Consider the following 12,505-nt stretch of genomic DNA (forward strand, 5'->3'; position numbering starts at 1 on the left):
TTTTGCCTTCATCACAGTTCCAAGTTCTTCGATTTGATTTGTCTAATGGAACAAATTGATGTCACCTTGAAGTGGTATGAGGACCTGATACCTTCAGTAAGATGGTTCATTACTTGTTATTTATCATTCTAGATTAATTGGGTTTCTGTAGATTAATGCTTTAAAAATGTGTTTCTCCTAATCAGGTCTGCTTTCCCCACTCCCAAACATTGATACATCTTCTCCAAGCACTGGATGTGGCCAATCGGCTAGAAATGATTCCTCAAATTTGGAAAGGTCCGTTTTACTTTGTATGTGTCCAGGTGCATGTCACCTCAGTATCTTCTATTTTGATAATGAATGTGCTAACATTACTGTTAGGGGATGAAAACTTCATTTTGACTGAACTGAAAGTGTTAGTTGAGATCTACTTCAAGGTCACGTGCTCATGTTGCATGTTGACTATCAGGAGAAAAATTTGTTGAAAATGACTTAAGTCAGTACCTTGGTGACATAGGAATGAGCTGAGTTTTGTGCACCTGTTGTGTGATGTGACCCAAAGAAAGTAAGTGCTGATGACGTGGCAGACCCTAAAAATGAATGAAGGCCTTGGATCCGAGAGCCTGTGCAATTCCTCTGTGCCAGTATGGCCTCACTTTGCTAACCAGTCAGTGATGATTACGGTTCCAAGTAATAGCCATGAGCGTCACACATCACGGGTGTGTGTACTGGTCTGTCTTATGTGTATAACTTGGCTGCAAAATGAAATAGATACTCTGTATCTTCCACTAGGTAACTACTGTATTATAAAAGTAAGTAGAATCTAGTCCTGCCCTCCTGCTTGACAAGACTGCTCTAATGAGTAATAAAAGTATATCAAAAATTCCCAAGTGCTATAAAACAATGTCTTACCACGTGGAGCTGGTGGCCGCTCCCATGTAGTGCACGTGCTGTGATGAACACTTCACTGGAACAAGGCCCAGGCATTGGCTTTTACATTTGTTCCACCTTGAATCCTGGTGGGTTTCTGGAATCCTGGGATCAGCCTAGAATAAATAACAGCAACTTATTTTTACCCAGCAAAAAATAGGTTGACAGTGAACAAGAGAGTGTTGGTTTTACATAACAATGATCACTGCTTGTTCCTTTCTTGTCTCAAGATAGTAAAGAATATGGTTTCACTTTCCGCAACGACCTGAGAGAAGAGATCCTGACGCTCATGGCAAGGGACAAACACCCACCAGAGGTAGGCCTGAAACTCACCAGCCAGTATATCCTCCCATACTGAGGTCTTCTTAAGGCTAGCTTCCCCAGTTTCATCTGCCATTTTGGAGAGTTCTGCCACCCAAACCCATATTTGAGTGATGATACATCTAAACATATCTTGCCTTTAGCAGAAATCTGTCCTTAAAAACCCTCTTTCCTGTAGTCCAAAGCAAGCAACATGAAATTAGCTTCTGTCTTCAGCTTGCTTTTAAAAAAATCTCCATCTACAAAGGAAATGCATAGCTGAATTTGAAAGTTGTGGCTAATCAAAATACTTAGGACAGGGTCCTTTTTTAATTACTCATGTGCTATACACATAATATATTCAAATGGTAAAATGCGTTTCTCAGAATTTAAGGACCCTGTAATTCTGAACTGAAATTCTCACAAGATCAGTTAGGCAGTTCTGCTGACTCCTAAAGCTTCTCAGCTTCAGGTGGCATTTGCTGACTGTGCTGCTGATATCAAATCTACATATGAAAGCCAGCCCATCAGACAGACTGCTCAGGATTGGCCAGCCATCTCTCTCAACTGTATAGCTGTCCTCTTTTTAAGGGCTGGGAGAACTCAGGAAGCCTGGTGAGTACAGTACCACAAGTATACACTTTAGAAGCTTTTGTATTTGGATCTAAAACATTGACCCACGCTGGTAGAAGTTCTCTCATTTGGCCATATAACAAGTATTTGATTCGGGAACTTGCAAATACCAACTAAAAAGGAAACTTTTGGAAGAAGACAATATGCATGATGTATTTGAGATAAGGCATGGTTCTCTCAAACCATAGGCTGAGAATTAATTGTCTTTCCCTTTCTACTTTCTATATCTATGGACAAGTAAGTCACTTAACCCCATTACTCCACTTAAATGGACTAAAGATGAAAGTAACATGATCAAGGAAACATAGTTTTGAAAATGTTTTGGTCATTTGGGTTATTGAAGTATTTTTGGATGCTTTTCCCATCCCGCTCTCCAGCTTAAAATGTGGGCTATGTACTTAGACTTCTGGAAGTAATGTTTATACACATTAACTAAACTTGGCCTTGACCACAACCCATCCTTGGTTGGTGCCACTGTGTTCTGGTTATGTTTTTATCAGCACTTCATTCATATACTGATTTTTGTGTTTGTGAATGGGAACCTTAGGCATATTCATGTTTCCAAAAATGAACAAAAGGATCTTTTGTAGGGATAGTGACAGGTGGTTTTCCTGTGTTTTGTTTTGTATATAAATGTGTGTTCTAAGAGTCATGAGTGGGAGGTGCTTGTGCATGGCTCCTTGTACAAGAAAGTAACTGTATTTGAACATCCGATTGCCAGTCAGCTATCTCCAGGAAAAGATGATGAAGGCTTGTCTTTGAGGTGCAGCTCACACACGCCCCTCTAGCAACTATGCTGCTAGTGACAGAGACGTATGACATTTGCATTTGGTTGTTAGCTCAGGCAATTTGGCACACACTTGATAAGACCAGGCTGTGATGATTGGCGCAGGGGTACGGACCTCAGCTGAGTCATGGGAGCTGAATGTATGTGTTTCTCTTTTGTCCTGCGTGTGGCAGGCTAATGGGGAGCACTTACATGAGACTGTTGCCTCAATCTGAGCCTGCTCTTCATAACAGAATTCTAAGACAGACTGAACCCCTGCCGTATTTTAAGAGAGGGAAACAGCATTGTTCTGTTCCATGCCTCTTTTCCAGCTGTGCACAGGATGGATTCCCTCTCTAGGACAGTGGTGATCCTCTACAAGAGGACAAATACAGTTGGAGTATCCCTTTTCCAAAATGCTTGAGACCAGAAGTGTATGGGGTTTTAGATTTTGGAGCATTTTTGGATTAGGAATATTCAACCTGTACCAGCAAATCTTTGACATTGGCAGCGTATCAGATTTACCTGTGAAAATTGCAGTATAGATTCGTTTGGGGAGTTTAAGCACCTGTGGTGATTCTCATGTACACGCAGGGCTGGGAGCTAGTAGAGCCCACAGATGTGTGTCTTTGGGAGCTTACAGTGTAGTTAAGAAAAGGGCATTTAGTCTCTGATTACAGAGGGATGACAGCTATAGTATCTGATTGCCTTGTTTTTCTAATAGTATTCATAATCTTTTTCCTATCTTGAGCAGGAAAATGTTGGGACTTTTCAGGAAGCATAATAAGATCCCTAGGTAAGTTGAAATCAACCAGCTCTCTTTGAGTACGGCCTAGAAGTAGCCACATTTGGAATTTTTTCACCAGCCTTAGCCACCACATTTGGGCACTCTTCTGTTAGGCAAGCATACCATCAACTCCCTACTATCCAGGGCGTCCTGAGGCAAGCAGTTTTTTATCTGTGCTCATGGATCACCATGAGCTACACAGAATAGATCATCATGAAGTCATATTGAATGAATGTTGATAATCCTTTTGGCCCTTTAGACTTTCCAACCTCACTGGAAACAAATGTTAGACTTCATCTAATTTTGTCCCCAGAAGTACTGTTGGGAATTCTGTTACTGAACTTACACTGGATCTTGCCTATAAATGTTTTACTAAAGAGGCTGGAGAAAGTTCACACTTTGCCTTTCTTTTACAGAAATGAGTTGCTGAATGAGTTTATGGACCATGCAAAAGCATCTAACAGCCCTTCCCAGGCCATTGAAGTAGTAGAGCTGGCAAGTGCCTTCAGCTTACCTAGTTGTGAGGGCCTCACCCAGAGAGTAATGACTGATTTTGCAATCAACCAGCAACAAAAGTAAGTGGGTCACCACGAAGGAAAGTTTGTAAAATGGTGCAGACCTTTCGTCCATCTGCCCATTCAAAATGTTCATAGCTTTCTATCCCCTGTATTTCCTTGCAGAAGGTCAGAATGTAGTAATTTAATGATGATTTCATTTGTCATGCAAGTCAGGAAGGCCTATAGATTTGACTGTTAGAATCTTTTTGTTCCTAATATACTTTAATGCAGCTGCAGGGTCCCTTTTTCTGCTTTCAAAACTGATATGCTATAGGTGTCAGAGACACCAAGAACCCCAGCACTCAATTGAATTGCAGTGTAATCCTCCATTTTCTTTTCTTAACAGGGAAGCCCTAGGTAACCTAACTGCACTGACCAGTGACAGTGATACTGACAGCAGCAGTGACAGCGACAGTGACACCAATGAAGGCAAATGAAAGTGGAGATTCAGGAGCAGCAGTGGCCTCACCATAGCTGCTGGAATCACACCTGAGAACTAAGATATGCTGATATTTAACACTGTTACAAAGAAGACAAGATAAAGATTTGGTGAATTTGTTACTGTGAGGCACAGTCAGTACACAGCCTACTTATGTAGATTTAAGCTCCTAATTTGCTACTTAATAACCATCTATTAATGCACTGTTAAAGGTTTAGCATTTAAGTAGCAACATTGCGGTTTTCAGACACATGGTGAGGTCCATGGCTCTTGTCGTCAGGATAAGCCTGCACACCTGCAGTGTCAGTGAGCTGACCTCATGCTGCTGCCCTCGTGCGATTGGCATCTCCCTGCTGCTGGACTTCTGCCTTTGTTGGCCTGATGTGCTGCTGTGGGGCTGGCCCTTCATCTTAGAAAGGTGTTCATGCAGTTCTGTCATAGTTGGGGCTGGGTCAGTAGTTTCCCAATTTCAGGATATTTTGACGTCAGAAATAAGCCTCTTAGGAATGACTAAACAAGATAATGGCAGTTTAGGCTGCACAACTGGTAAAATGACTGTAAATAAATGTTGTAATTAATGTACACGTTTGCATTTCTGTTAATATAGCCATTGCCATAGTTTTCCAACTTGAACAGCCATGTATGTTTCATGTCTCCCTTTCTTTTTGTCTATAGCTGGTACCTATCTTAGTGGTTGAAATGAGAGAGTGATGACAGAAGGATGTGGAATGTATTCTTGACATCATTGTGTTATTGCTGGTAATCAAGTTGGTAACGACTACTTTTAGCAGCTCTTATCACTGTGACTTAAATGGTCCTGGAAGGCAGTAAGTGGAGGTTTGCAGCATTCCTGCCTTCATGAGGGCTTCCCCCACCAGCCACTTTGCACATACCTGGCTTGCAGATTTACTTAGGTACCCCGTGAGTTGTCCACATGAGCAGCTTCATCTTTACCTTGCCAGAGTTGACAATTATGGGATGCTCTAGTCTACTAATACTTGTGTTCCCATCTGTCTGCCATCCTCTGAAGGCCAGGACCCAGTCACACATCCTTAGAAACCAAAGTATGGTTTGTGCTTTCTCTTAGGATGTCAGGTCTTAAGGCATTTAATTGAAGGAAACCCCCTAACCCCTGCAAAAAAAAAAGCTGATATAGTAACTAGCTACTTAAGCATCCATGGGTATTACTCCGTATCAAATTAGATTTGTAGGACAGAGAGGAAATTAGCCTCCAGTCTTGGTTTACAGCTTCCAAGGAGAACCTGGCCACCTGAAAGGTTAACTCAGTCCCTTCCTGTCTCTGGTTCATCAGCACCTGCAGATGCCTGACTCTTGTTAGCCTTACTATTCGATACAGTCCTTAGATTCATGGTATGCATTTCCCTATCCAGGTGCCAATTCTGAATCACCATGTTGCTCTGCAGCTAGAGTTGATAGGAGAAAATCCCATCTGGGAAGATGGCCCATGAATTTGTAGTAGACTTTTCAAAATGAGTGATTTGTTAGCTTGGTACTTTTAAGTTTGTGGTACAGATACTCCAGACCTATGCTCTGAGCAATTAACTGCCTTGAACTCAAGAGAAAAATTAAAGCCTCACAGGGTAAGTCTCCATTCTCTGTAAATGCTTATTTTATCATAGTCTAGCCTCTACTATCAGTAAAATGTTTTCTTTGGGTGTGGTGACTCACACCTGTAATCAGCACTTTGGGAGGCAGAGGCAGGAGGATCACTTAGGTCCAGGAGTTTGAGACCAGCCTGGGCAACATAATGAGACACCAGCTCTACAAAAAAAATAAAAAGCCAGACTGGCAATATGCACCTGTGTCCCAGCTAATTGGGAGGGTGAGATGGGAGGATTGTTTGAGCCTAGGAGAGGGAGGTTGCAGTGAACCGTGATCGCACCACTGCACTCCAGCCTGGGCAACAGAGCAAGCCCCTGTCTTAGAGAAACCAGAATTTTGGAAGAGCAAATAGGGCCAAGTGTGGTGGCTCATGCCTGTAATCTCAGCACTTCGGGTGCCAATGTGGATCGCCTGAGCCAAGGAGTTTGAGACCAGCCTGGGTAACAGTGAGACCCCCCTCCCTACAAAAGATTTTAACAATTAGTTGGGCGTAGTGGTGCATGCCTGTAATCCCAGCTCTCTGGAGACTGAGGTGGGGGGATTGTTTGAGCCTGGGAGGCTGAGGCTGTAGTAGCCATGATTGCACCACTGCATTCCAGCCTGGTTGACGGAGTGACCCTTGTCTCCAAGGAAAAAAAAGCAAATGGGATTAAGGACTCTTATGGAATGGGGAGGGGAAAGGGAGTCTTAATATATGTGGAATAAACTTGCTCAGTGTTGTTGCCACAGAGTTACATTACCAATGTGTAGAAGTCAGAAACTGGACTTCTAGTTTGGTTCAACCTTTGAGGATTTGAGGATTGTCTTAAAATTATAGCCATCAAAGTATTCAAGAGGTTGGATGGCACTCAAAGATGCTACATGTCTAGAATCAAACTCAAATTAGCACCTAGGTCTTAGTAAATGCTTAATGAATGCCACCAACTCTGCAAAGTATTCATTCGTTGATTTTGAGACCTTAGTCACGTTGCTACTACAAGTAGGGCATACGACCTCTTAAGAAACAACTTCGAGAAGTCCTTACGTAACCACAGTAAAGCAGACCCTCCCCTTTCAGCAACCTCAAAGCAAAAAAAAAAAAACAAAACCCCTAGTGAGCTGCTGTATAAACACTATGCCAGGCACTAGGCCTAGAGGAAAAGATGTCAGATTGTACTGTCACTGGCTATGTACCTATAGTCTCTAAGATAGGGTAGCCTTTGTCTTTCAAACTGCATTGCAATATAGATCTGTGCATAGATACATGCATTCAGTGTAGCAAATTGTGATGTAAATTTTTTACTGCTGGTCATGGTCAAAAAGTAAGATATGCTATGAAATTGAGTCACTAGGAGCATGGATGTATAAGGCAGGTTTTATAGAACCGTTTAGATTCAACATTAATGGTAGAGTGGCATTTTACTAAAAAAATCGGCGTATTTGGTTTGGGTGCTGTAAGGCAATTTGCTAGGACATGGGATAATCAGATTACACAAAATGTAGGCAGTGAACAAGTCTTCATCCTGGCCCAGAAAATAGCCTATTAAAAAATGCTGTCCAGGCCAGGCACAGTGGCTCATGCCTGTAATCCCAGCACTTCGGGAGGGTGAGGCTGGAGGATCGCCTGAGTTCAAGAACAGCCTGATCAACATAGTGAGAACCCATCTCAAAAAAAAGAAAATGTCCAGCTGTGGACTTTCAGGATTCAGTACTGCTGGGGATCAAGCCCAAGAACGTTTTTCAGAGCTCTGATTTAAGATGCTTGAAAAGTAAGAGTGTCCAAGAGGAATAAAGGTCATGACAGAATTTACTCTCAGGACAGTCTAAGTTCTGCACAAGTACCCCTGGTGTCTGTTCCCACAACAGTGGCCCCTTCACAAGCTCTTGCCTCACAACCCCTGCAGAAGCCCTTCAACAAAACTGTTAGACTAGTGAAACCTACTCCTCACGTGGGTAAGAGTTGCAGTGGGCAGGTGACTCTCCTTCTTCCTGCCCCCATCCTTTGCTTCCTCAAGCTCCCCGCCAATCTCAGGGCCCATGGATACATCAATGGGAAGGAAGCCAGGGGAGAATAGACCTATAGTATAACAGGGGTGTGGTGACCACTGGACTTGAAGAGAATCTGCCTGACATTTAATAAGCCTTTTTATTTCCCTTCTGCATTAAATCAAATGATCTGTTCTGCACTGAGCCAAGCAAGTTACTTTAAAACTGGTGGCACAACTCATTTGGGACTTGGAGACTGCTTTTATCCAGAACCTGTTAAGAGAGCAGGGGATTTAAATTAATACAAAGGAATACGAAGGTAGTGTGCCTTAAAGACTTTCTAAAATTAGGTGTTAGTTTGTTACATTATTAATTTTGAAATATTAAACAACATGAAAATGTTCAATCAGGATGCATGAGTTTTAAAATGTTGAACACTCCTACATCAGTGAGGAGGGAGGCAAGATAATTTCAGACTAAAACAGATTGAGGATGAAACCAAGACAGAAGTGATGATTTGGCTTTTTATGATTTTTGCTGTGGCAGTAGCAGTCGCGTGACTTTTCACTTGCAGTGTAAATGAAAGGTTGAAGTGAAGCCGACCTGCCCTAATGGCTCAGGGCTATATCCACCTCCCAGATAACCCTGGCCCTTGGGACTCCATCTCCTTGAAGTAGCACTGAGAACCCAAGAAGAGGCTCCGCTGCTTTTTGCACATAGTTACATCTCAGGAAGATTTTTAAGCACGAGAAAGGAAAATAAAGGTCTGGCCAAGCAGGGTCCCCTTTTCAGTATCATCTTGGTTCCTAATAAGCAATCAAGGAGGTGGGTGTGTTGGCTGGTAAAGGAACTACTAAGATTCAGAAGCCTTTAGTCTTCATTATTTTGATTTACAGGTTAAAATAAACCACTCGGCTGGGCGCGGTGGCTCACACCTATAATCCCAGCCCTTTGGGATACCAGGGTGGGCAGATCATGAAGTCCGGAGTTTGAGACCAGCCTGGCCAACACAGTGAAACCCCATCTCTACTAAAAGCACAAAAAAATTAGCTGGGTGTGGTGGTAATCCCACCTGTAATCCCAGTTGCTCGGGAGGCTGAGGCAGGAGAATCGCTTGAACCCGGGAGGCAGAGGTTGCAGTGAGCAGAGATCACGCCACTGCACTCCAGCCCGGGCGACAGTACGAGACTCTGTCTCAAAAAATAATAATAAAAAATAAACCACTCAGTATCGCTTCTTCTAAGTTCAAACAGATAATCATCTGAAGGAAGTTATTTCGGGGTTCCAAGATAAACTTAGATTTTCTTATAATCTATAATATTTTACATTATCTCATACAAGTAAAATAGAAATTATAAGCATTTCTACTATGACAAATAGGGAAGTTTAGCTTTACAAGTAATGTATTTTGCAATTTTGTGCCATTCCAAAAGGGAAGACTGAATTTAGAACAGTCCTATTATCTTCTAATAAAACTTAGTATCCCCAGGTAGGTGTGCACAGAGTGCCTCTGCCTTTGAGATTAAGGGCATTAATCTCAGGAAGGAATACAAAGCATGTGTTCCAATCAGAAACTAGATGTATTTTGCTGAATTAAATAAATCCACTTAGGAGGGAATACAAGGACTACTGACAACATTAACACAAGCCAAAGGTGGACCAATATATCCCCAAAGCAAAGGACAAGGCCAGTGCCATACAGACACTAGAATGTAATTACCCAAATGCTGGGGCTGGCATACACCTACAGATGCAGAACCTGTCCCCTTTGTGATTGCAGATGTGTTGCTCAGAAAAAAGTGCCTCCTCAATTTCTTTGTAAACACACAATCCCCAACAAAAAGTTGTAACTCTGAAGAAAGTTGACAATATTTTTATGTAGAGATGGTGGTCTTCATGGAGTAAAAGAATTTGTTAGTGCTTATGCAATATGACAATTGTACTAATCTTTAGAAAGGTGAACTGAGAAAGTTCTCTGGGTTTTACAGCAATCTACATCAAATACACAACAAAACCATTTAATCTCTTCATTAAGATTTCAGGCTCCCCATCCCCACTTTGAAGGGATTCAGAGCCTGGGTACTAGGAAGAACTGAGCTCCGTTACCAGTGTTTTAGAACTGGGAGCTGTGACCCATACAGGGCCGCTGAATTAACTTGTGGGCAGACCAACATTTTAATGTCACTAGAACGATATATCCCCAATTACAGATACATTGGCACTTTGGCTTGTATATTACTCTTTTGAGACTGAGCAGCAGGAATCAATTCACCAAAACCTTCAAAGCCAAAAAGCAGGCTGTGGACTTCTGGTGACGCAATTCACAGCCTGGAAACTGTGTGTGCCAGAAGTTCCTACTTCTGCTGTTGTTGTTTCTCCAGGAAATTTTCTGTACGTACAACAAGCTAGAATTTTTTTTTTTTTTTGAGAGAGAGTTTTGCTCTTGTTGCCCAGGCTGGAGTGTGATGGCACAATCTTGACTCACTGCAACCTCCACCTCCCGGGTTCAAGCGATTCTTCTGCCTCAGTCTCCCAAGTAGCTGGGATTACAACAGGCATGCGCCACCACACCGGCTTAATTGTGTATTTTTAGTAGAGACGGGTTTCTCCATGTTGGTCAGGCTGATCTCGAACTCCCAACCTCAGGTGATCCACCCGCCTTAGCCTCCCAAAGTGCTGGGATTACAGGTGTGAGCCACTGCACCCGGCCAGAAATGCACTTTTTGAAAACGGATAAGATACTCAGTTTTCATCTTGTTGCTTTATTCAGTTTGCTCCAAGGGCAAAATCAACAGTAGTACAGATCACAAACATTATTTTGATTGGCCTCACAAGCCTCATCAGTAAAACCTGAAAAAACAGAAAAATGTTACACAAGTTGCAAAGAAAGCACTCCTGGAGTTCACTGACATGATAGCAAATGGAAAGAATATAAATGCAACAGGTGTTAACATTTACAACAGTACTTGTAAACCTGCTCATTTCTAGACAATTCTGGGACCCTTGTTGCGAACCCTTCATCTATCACTGCTGATTTCCTTTGACATGAAATACGACTTTACGAAAATCTTCCTAGACCTTACTCTGGCTGCACTTGAGTGGTTCCTATTCCTACGGCGCTGGCATACGCTGTCAGGATTTCCACTATCTGTTTCGTTTCTAGGGTCATTCGGGCTTCCTTCAGCCAGTCCTGTGCCACTCGTCTGGATTCCCCCTTCAGCTGATTGACAAACTTCGCTGCTAGCTCCAGATCACCATGCTCAATGCAATAGGAAGCATATGACAGTAATTTAAATGTGTTTATATCCTCAGGGCAGAGCTCCGGGGGCGGCTTCAGTTGCTGAGGCGGGAATAGGAGCAGGGACTGTAGGTAGGAGAGGAAGTACTGGTACAAGCTATTTCTGGTTTCATCAATCATTGCTACCCTTCGGGCCAGTTTTTGAACAGCATAGAAACGGGCTCTAAGGGTCTCTTCACTGTACACCCCACGGGTCAGGGACTCTGGAGGGATAGCTGCGGTTAAAGCTTGGGTAAATTCGTTATCAGAACAGTTGGCTTTGATGGCCTCAACTGCACTACCCAGCGGGATAGTAGGTGTTTCTGCAGATGAGGTCTTCATGCTGTACTTTAACGCCTCCACTGAAAGCCAGAGTTGGTGGGCTTTTCTAGCTTCCTCTTCAGCAACTGCATGACCTACAAAGAAAAAAAGGCAAAGCCAAACATTTTTCTCTCCATCTGATGACATACATCCACAAAACTGATGCACATTCAACAAGCTACGTCTACACATGTGGAAGATGAGGCCAGAAAGAGTTTCTTACAACCCCACCCCCACCACTTATTTCTGGTGTATTTTCCTAGCTGGCCTCTTCATATCAATCAGGCAATAAGGCATGACATGATTTTATGGGGACTTGTTTTCACTAAAGTCATGGAGAAAACAGGGAGGATATACATGCACAAGCACAACTAAGTCTCCCTTCCCTCTTCCTGTGACACCCAGGACAATGCTAGGTCAAAGAGTACACAGAAGTCATTCACATCTGCATGCTATCTAATCCACATATTTTTACCTTTAATAGTTGAGAAAGAAACATACTATTTAAATTATGCTAAGACTTATGCTAAGGCCATCAGAAATTTTCTGCAAAAGAAATGAGATTTCAGGGCCAGGCACAACGGCTCACGCCTGTAATCCCAGCACTTTGGGAGGCCAAGGTGGGTGGATCACTTGTGGTCAGGAGTTCAGGACTAGCCTGGCCAAGATGGTGAAACCCCAAGTCTACTAAAAATATAAAACTTGGCTGGGCGCGGTGGCTCAAGCCTGTAGTCCCAACATTTTGGGAGGCCAAGACGGGCAGATCACGAGGTCAGGAGATCGAGACCATCCTGGCTAACATGGTGAAACCCCATCTCTACTAAAACAAAAAATTAGCTGGGTGAGGTGGCAGGTGCCTGTAGTCCCAGCTACTCGGGAGGCTGAGGCAGGAGAATGGCGTAAACCCAGGAGGCGGAGCTTGCAGTGA

The 12,505-nt window shown here is 42.9% G+C and overlaps 2 protein-coding genes across 13 annotated transcripts in view; one reads left to right on the forward strand and one right to left on the reverse strand.

The window, feature by feature from the left end:
* Positions 1-5,030, forward strand: part of PTCD3 (pentatricopeptide repeat domain 3) — a 31,439-nt gene extending 26,409 nt beyond the window's left edge. For all 3 annotated transcript variants that reach the window (XM_017856280.1, XM_017856282.1, XM_017856281.1), the window contains 7 exons: positions 18-96; positions 186-276; positions 1,140-1,225; positions 1,676-1,824; positions 3,363-3,404; positions 3,812-3,970; positions 4,299-5,030. In XM_017856280.1, the coding sequence (XP_017711769.1) occupies positions 18-96; positions 186-276; positions 1,140-1,225; positions 1,676-1,824; positions 3,363-3,404; positions 3,812-3,970; positions 4,299-4,389 (697 nt within the window). In that variant the 3' untranslated portion in view covers positions 4,390-5,030. The remainder of the gene's footprint in view (positions 1-17; positions 97-185; positions 277-1,139; positions 1,226-1,675; positions 1,825-3,362; positions 3,405-3,811; positions 3,971-4,298) is intronic.
* A 5,691-nt stretch (positions 5,031-10,721) lies between these two features.
* The window catches only part of IMMT (inner membrane mitochondrial protein), a 56,706-nt gene continuing 54,922 nt past the window's right edge, over positions 10,722-12,505 (reverse strand). For all 10 annotated transcript variants that reach the window (XM_017856284.1, XM_017856291.1, XM_017856290.1 and 7 more), the window contains one exon: positions 10,722-11,672. In XM_017856284.1, coding sequence (XP_017711773.1) covers positions 11,059-11,672 — 614 coding nt within the window. In that variant the 3' untranslated portion in view covers positions 10,722-11,058. The remainder of the gene's footprint in view (positions 11,673-12,505) is intronic.

The sequence above is a fragment of the Rhinopithecus bieti genome, unplaced genomic scaffold (assembly GCF_001698545.2).
Source record: "Rhinopithecus bieti isolate Rb0 unplaced genomic scaffold, ASM169854v2 scaffold_44368, whole genome shotgun sequence".
In the NCBI taxonomy this organism is placed as follows: Eukaryota; Metazoa; Chordata; class Mammalia; order Primates; family Cercopithecidae; genus Rhinopithecus; species Rhinopithecus bieti.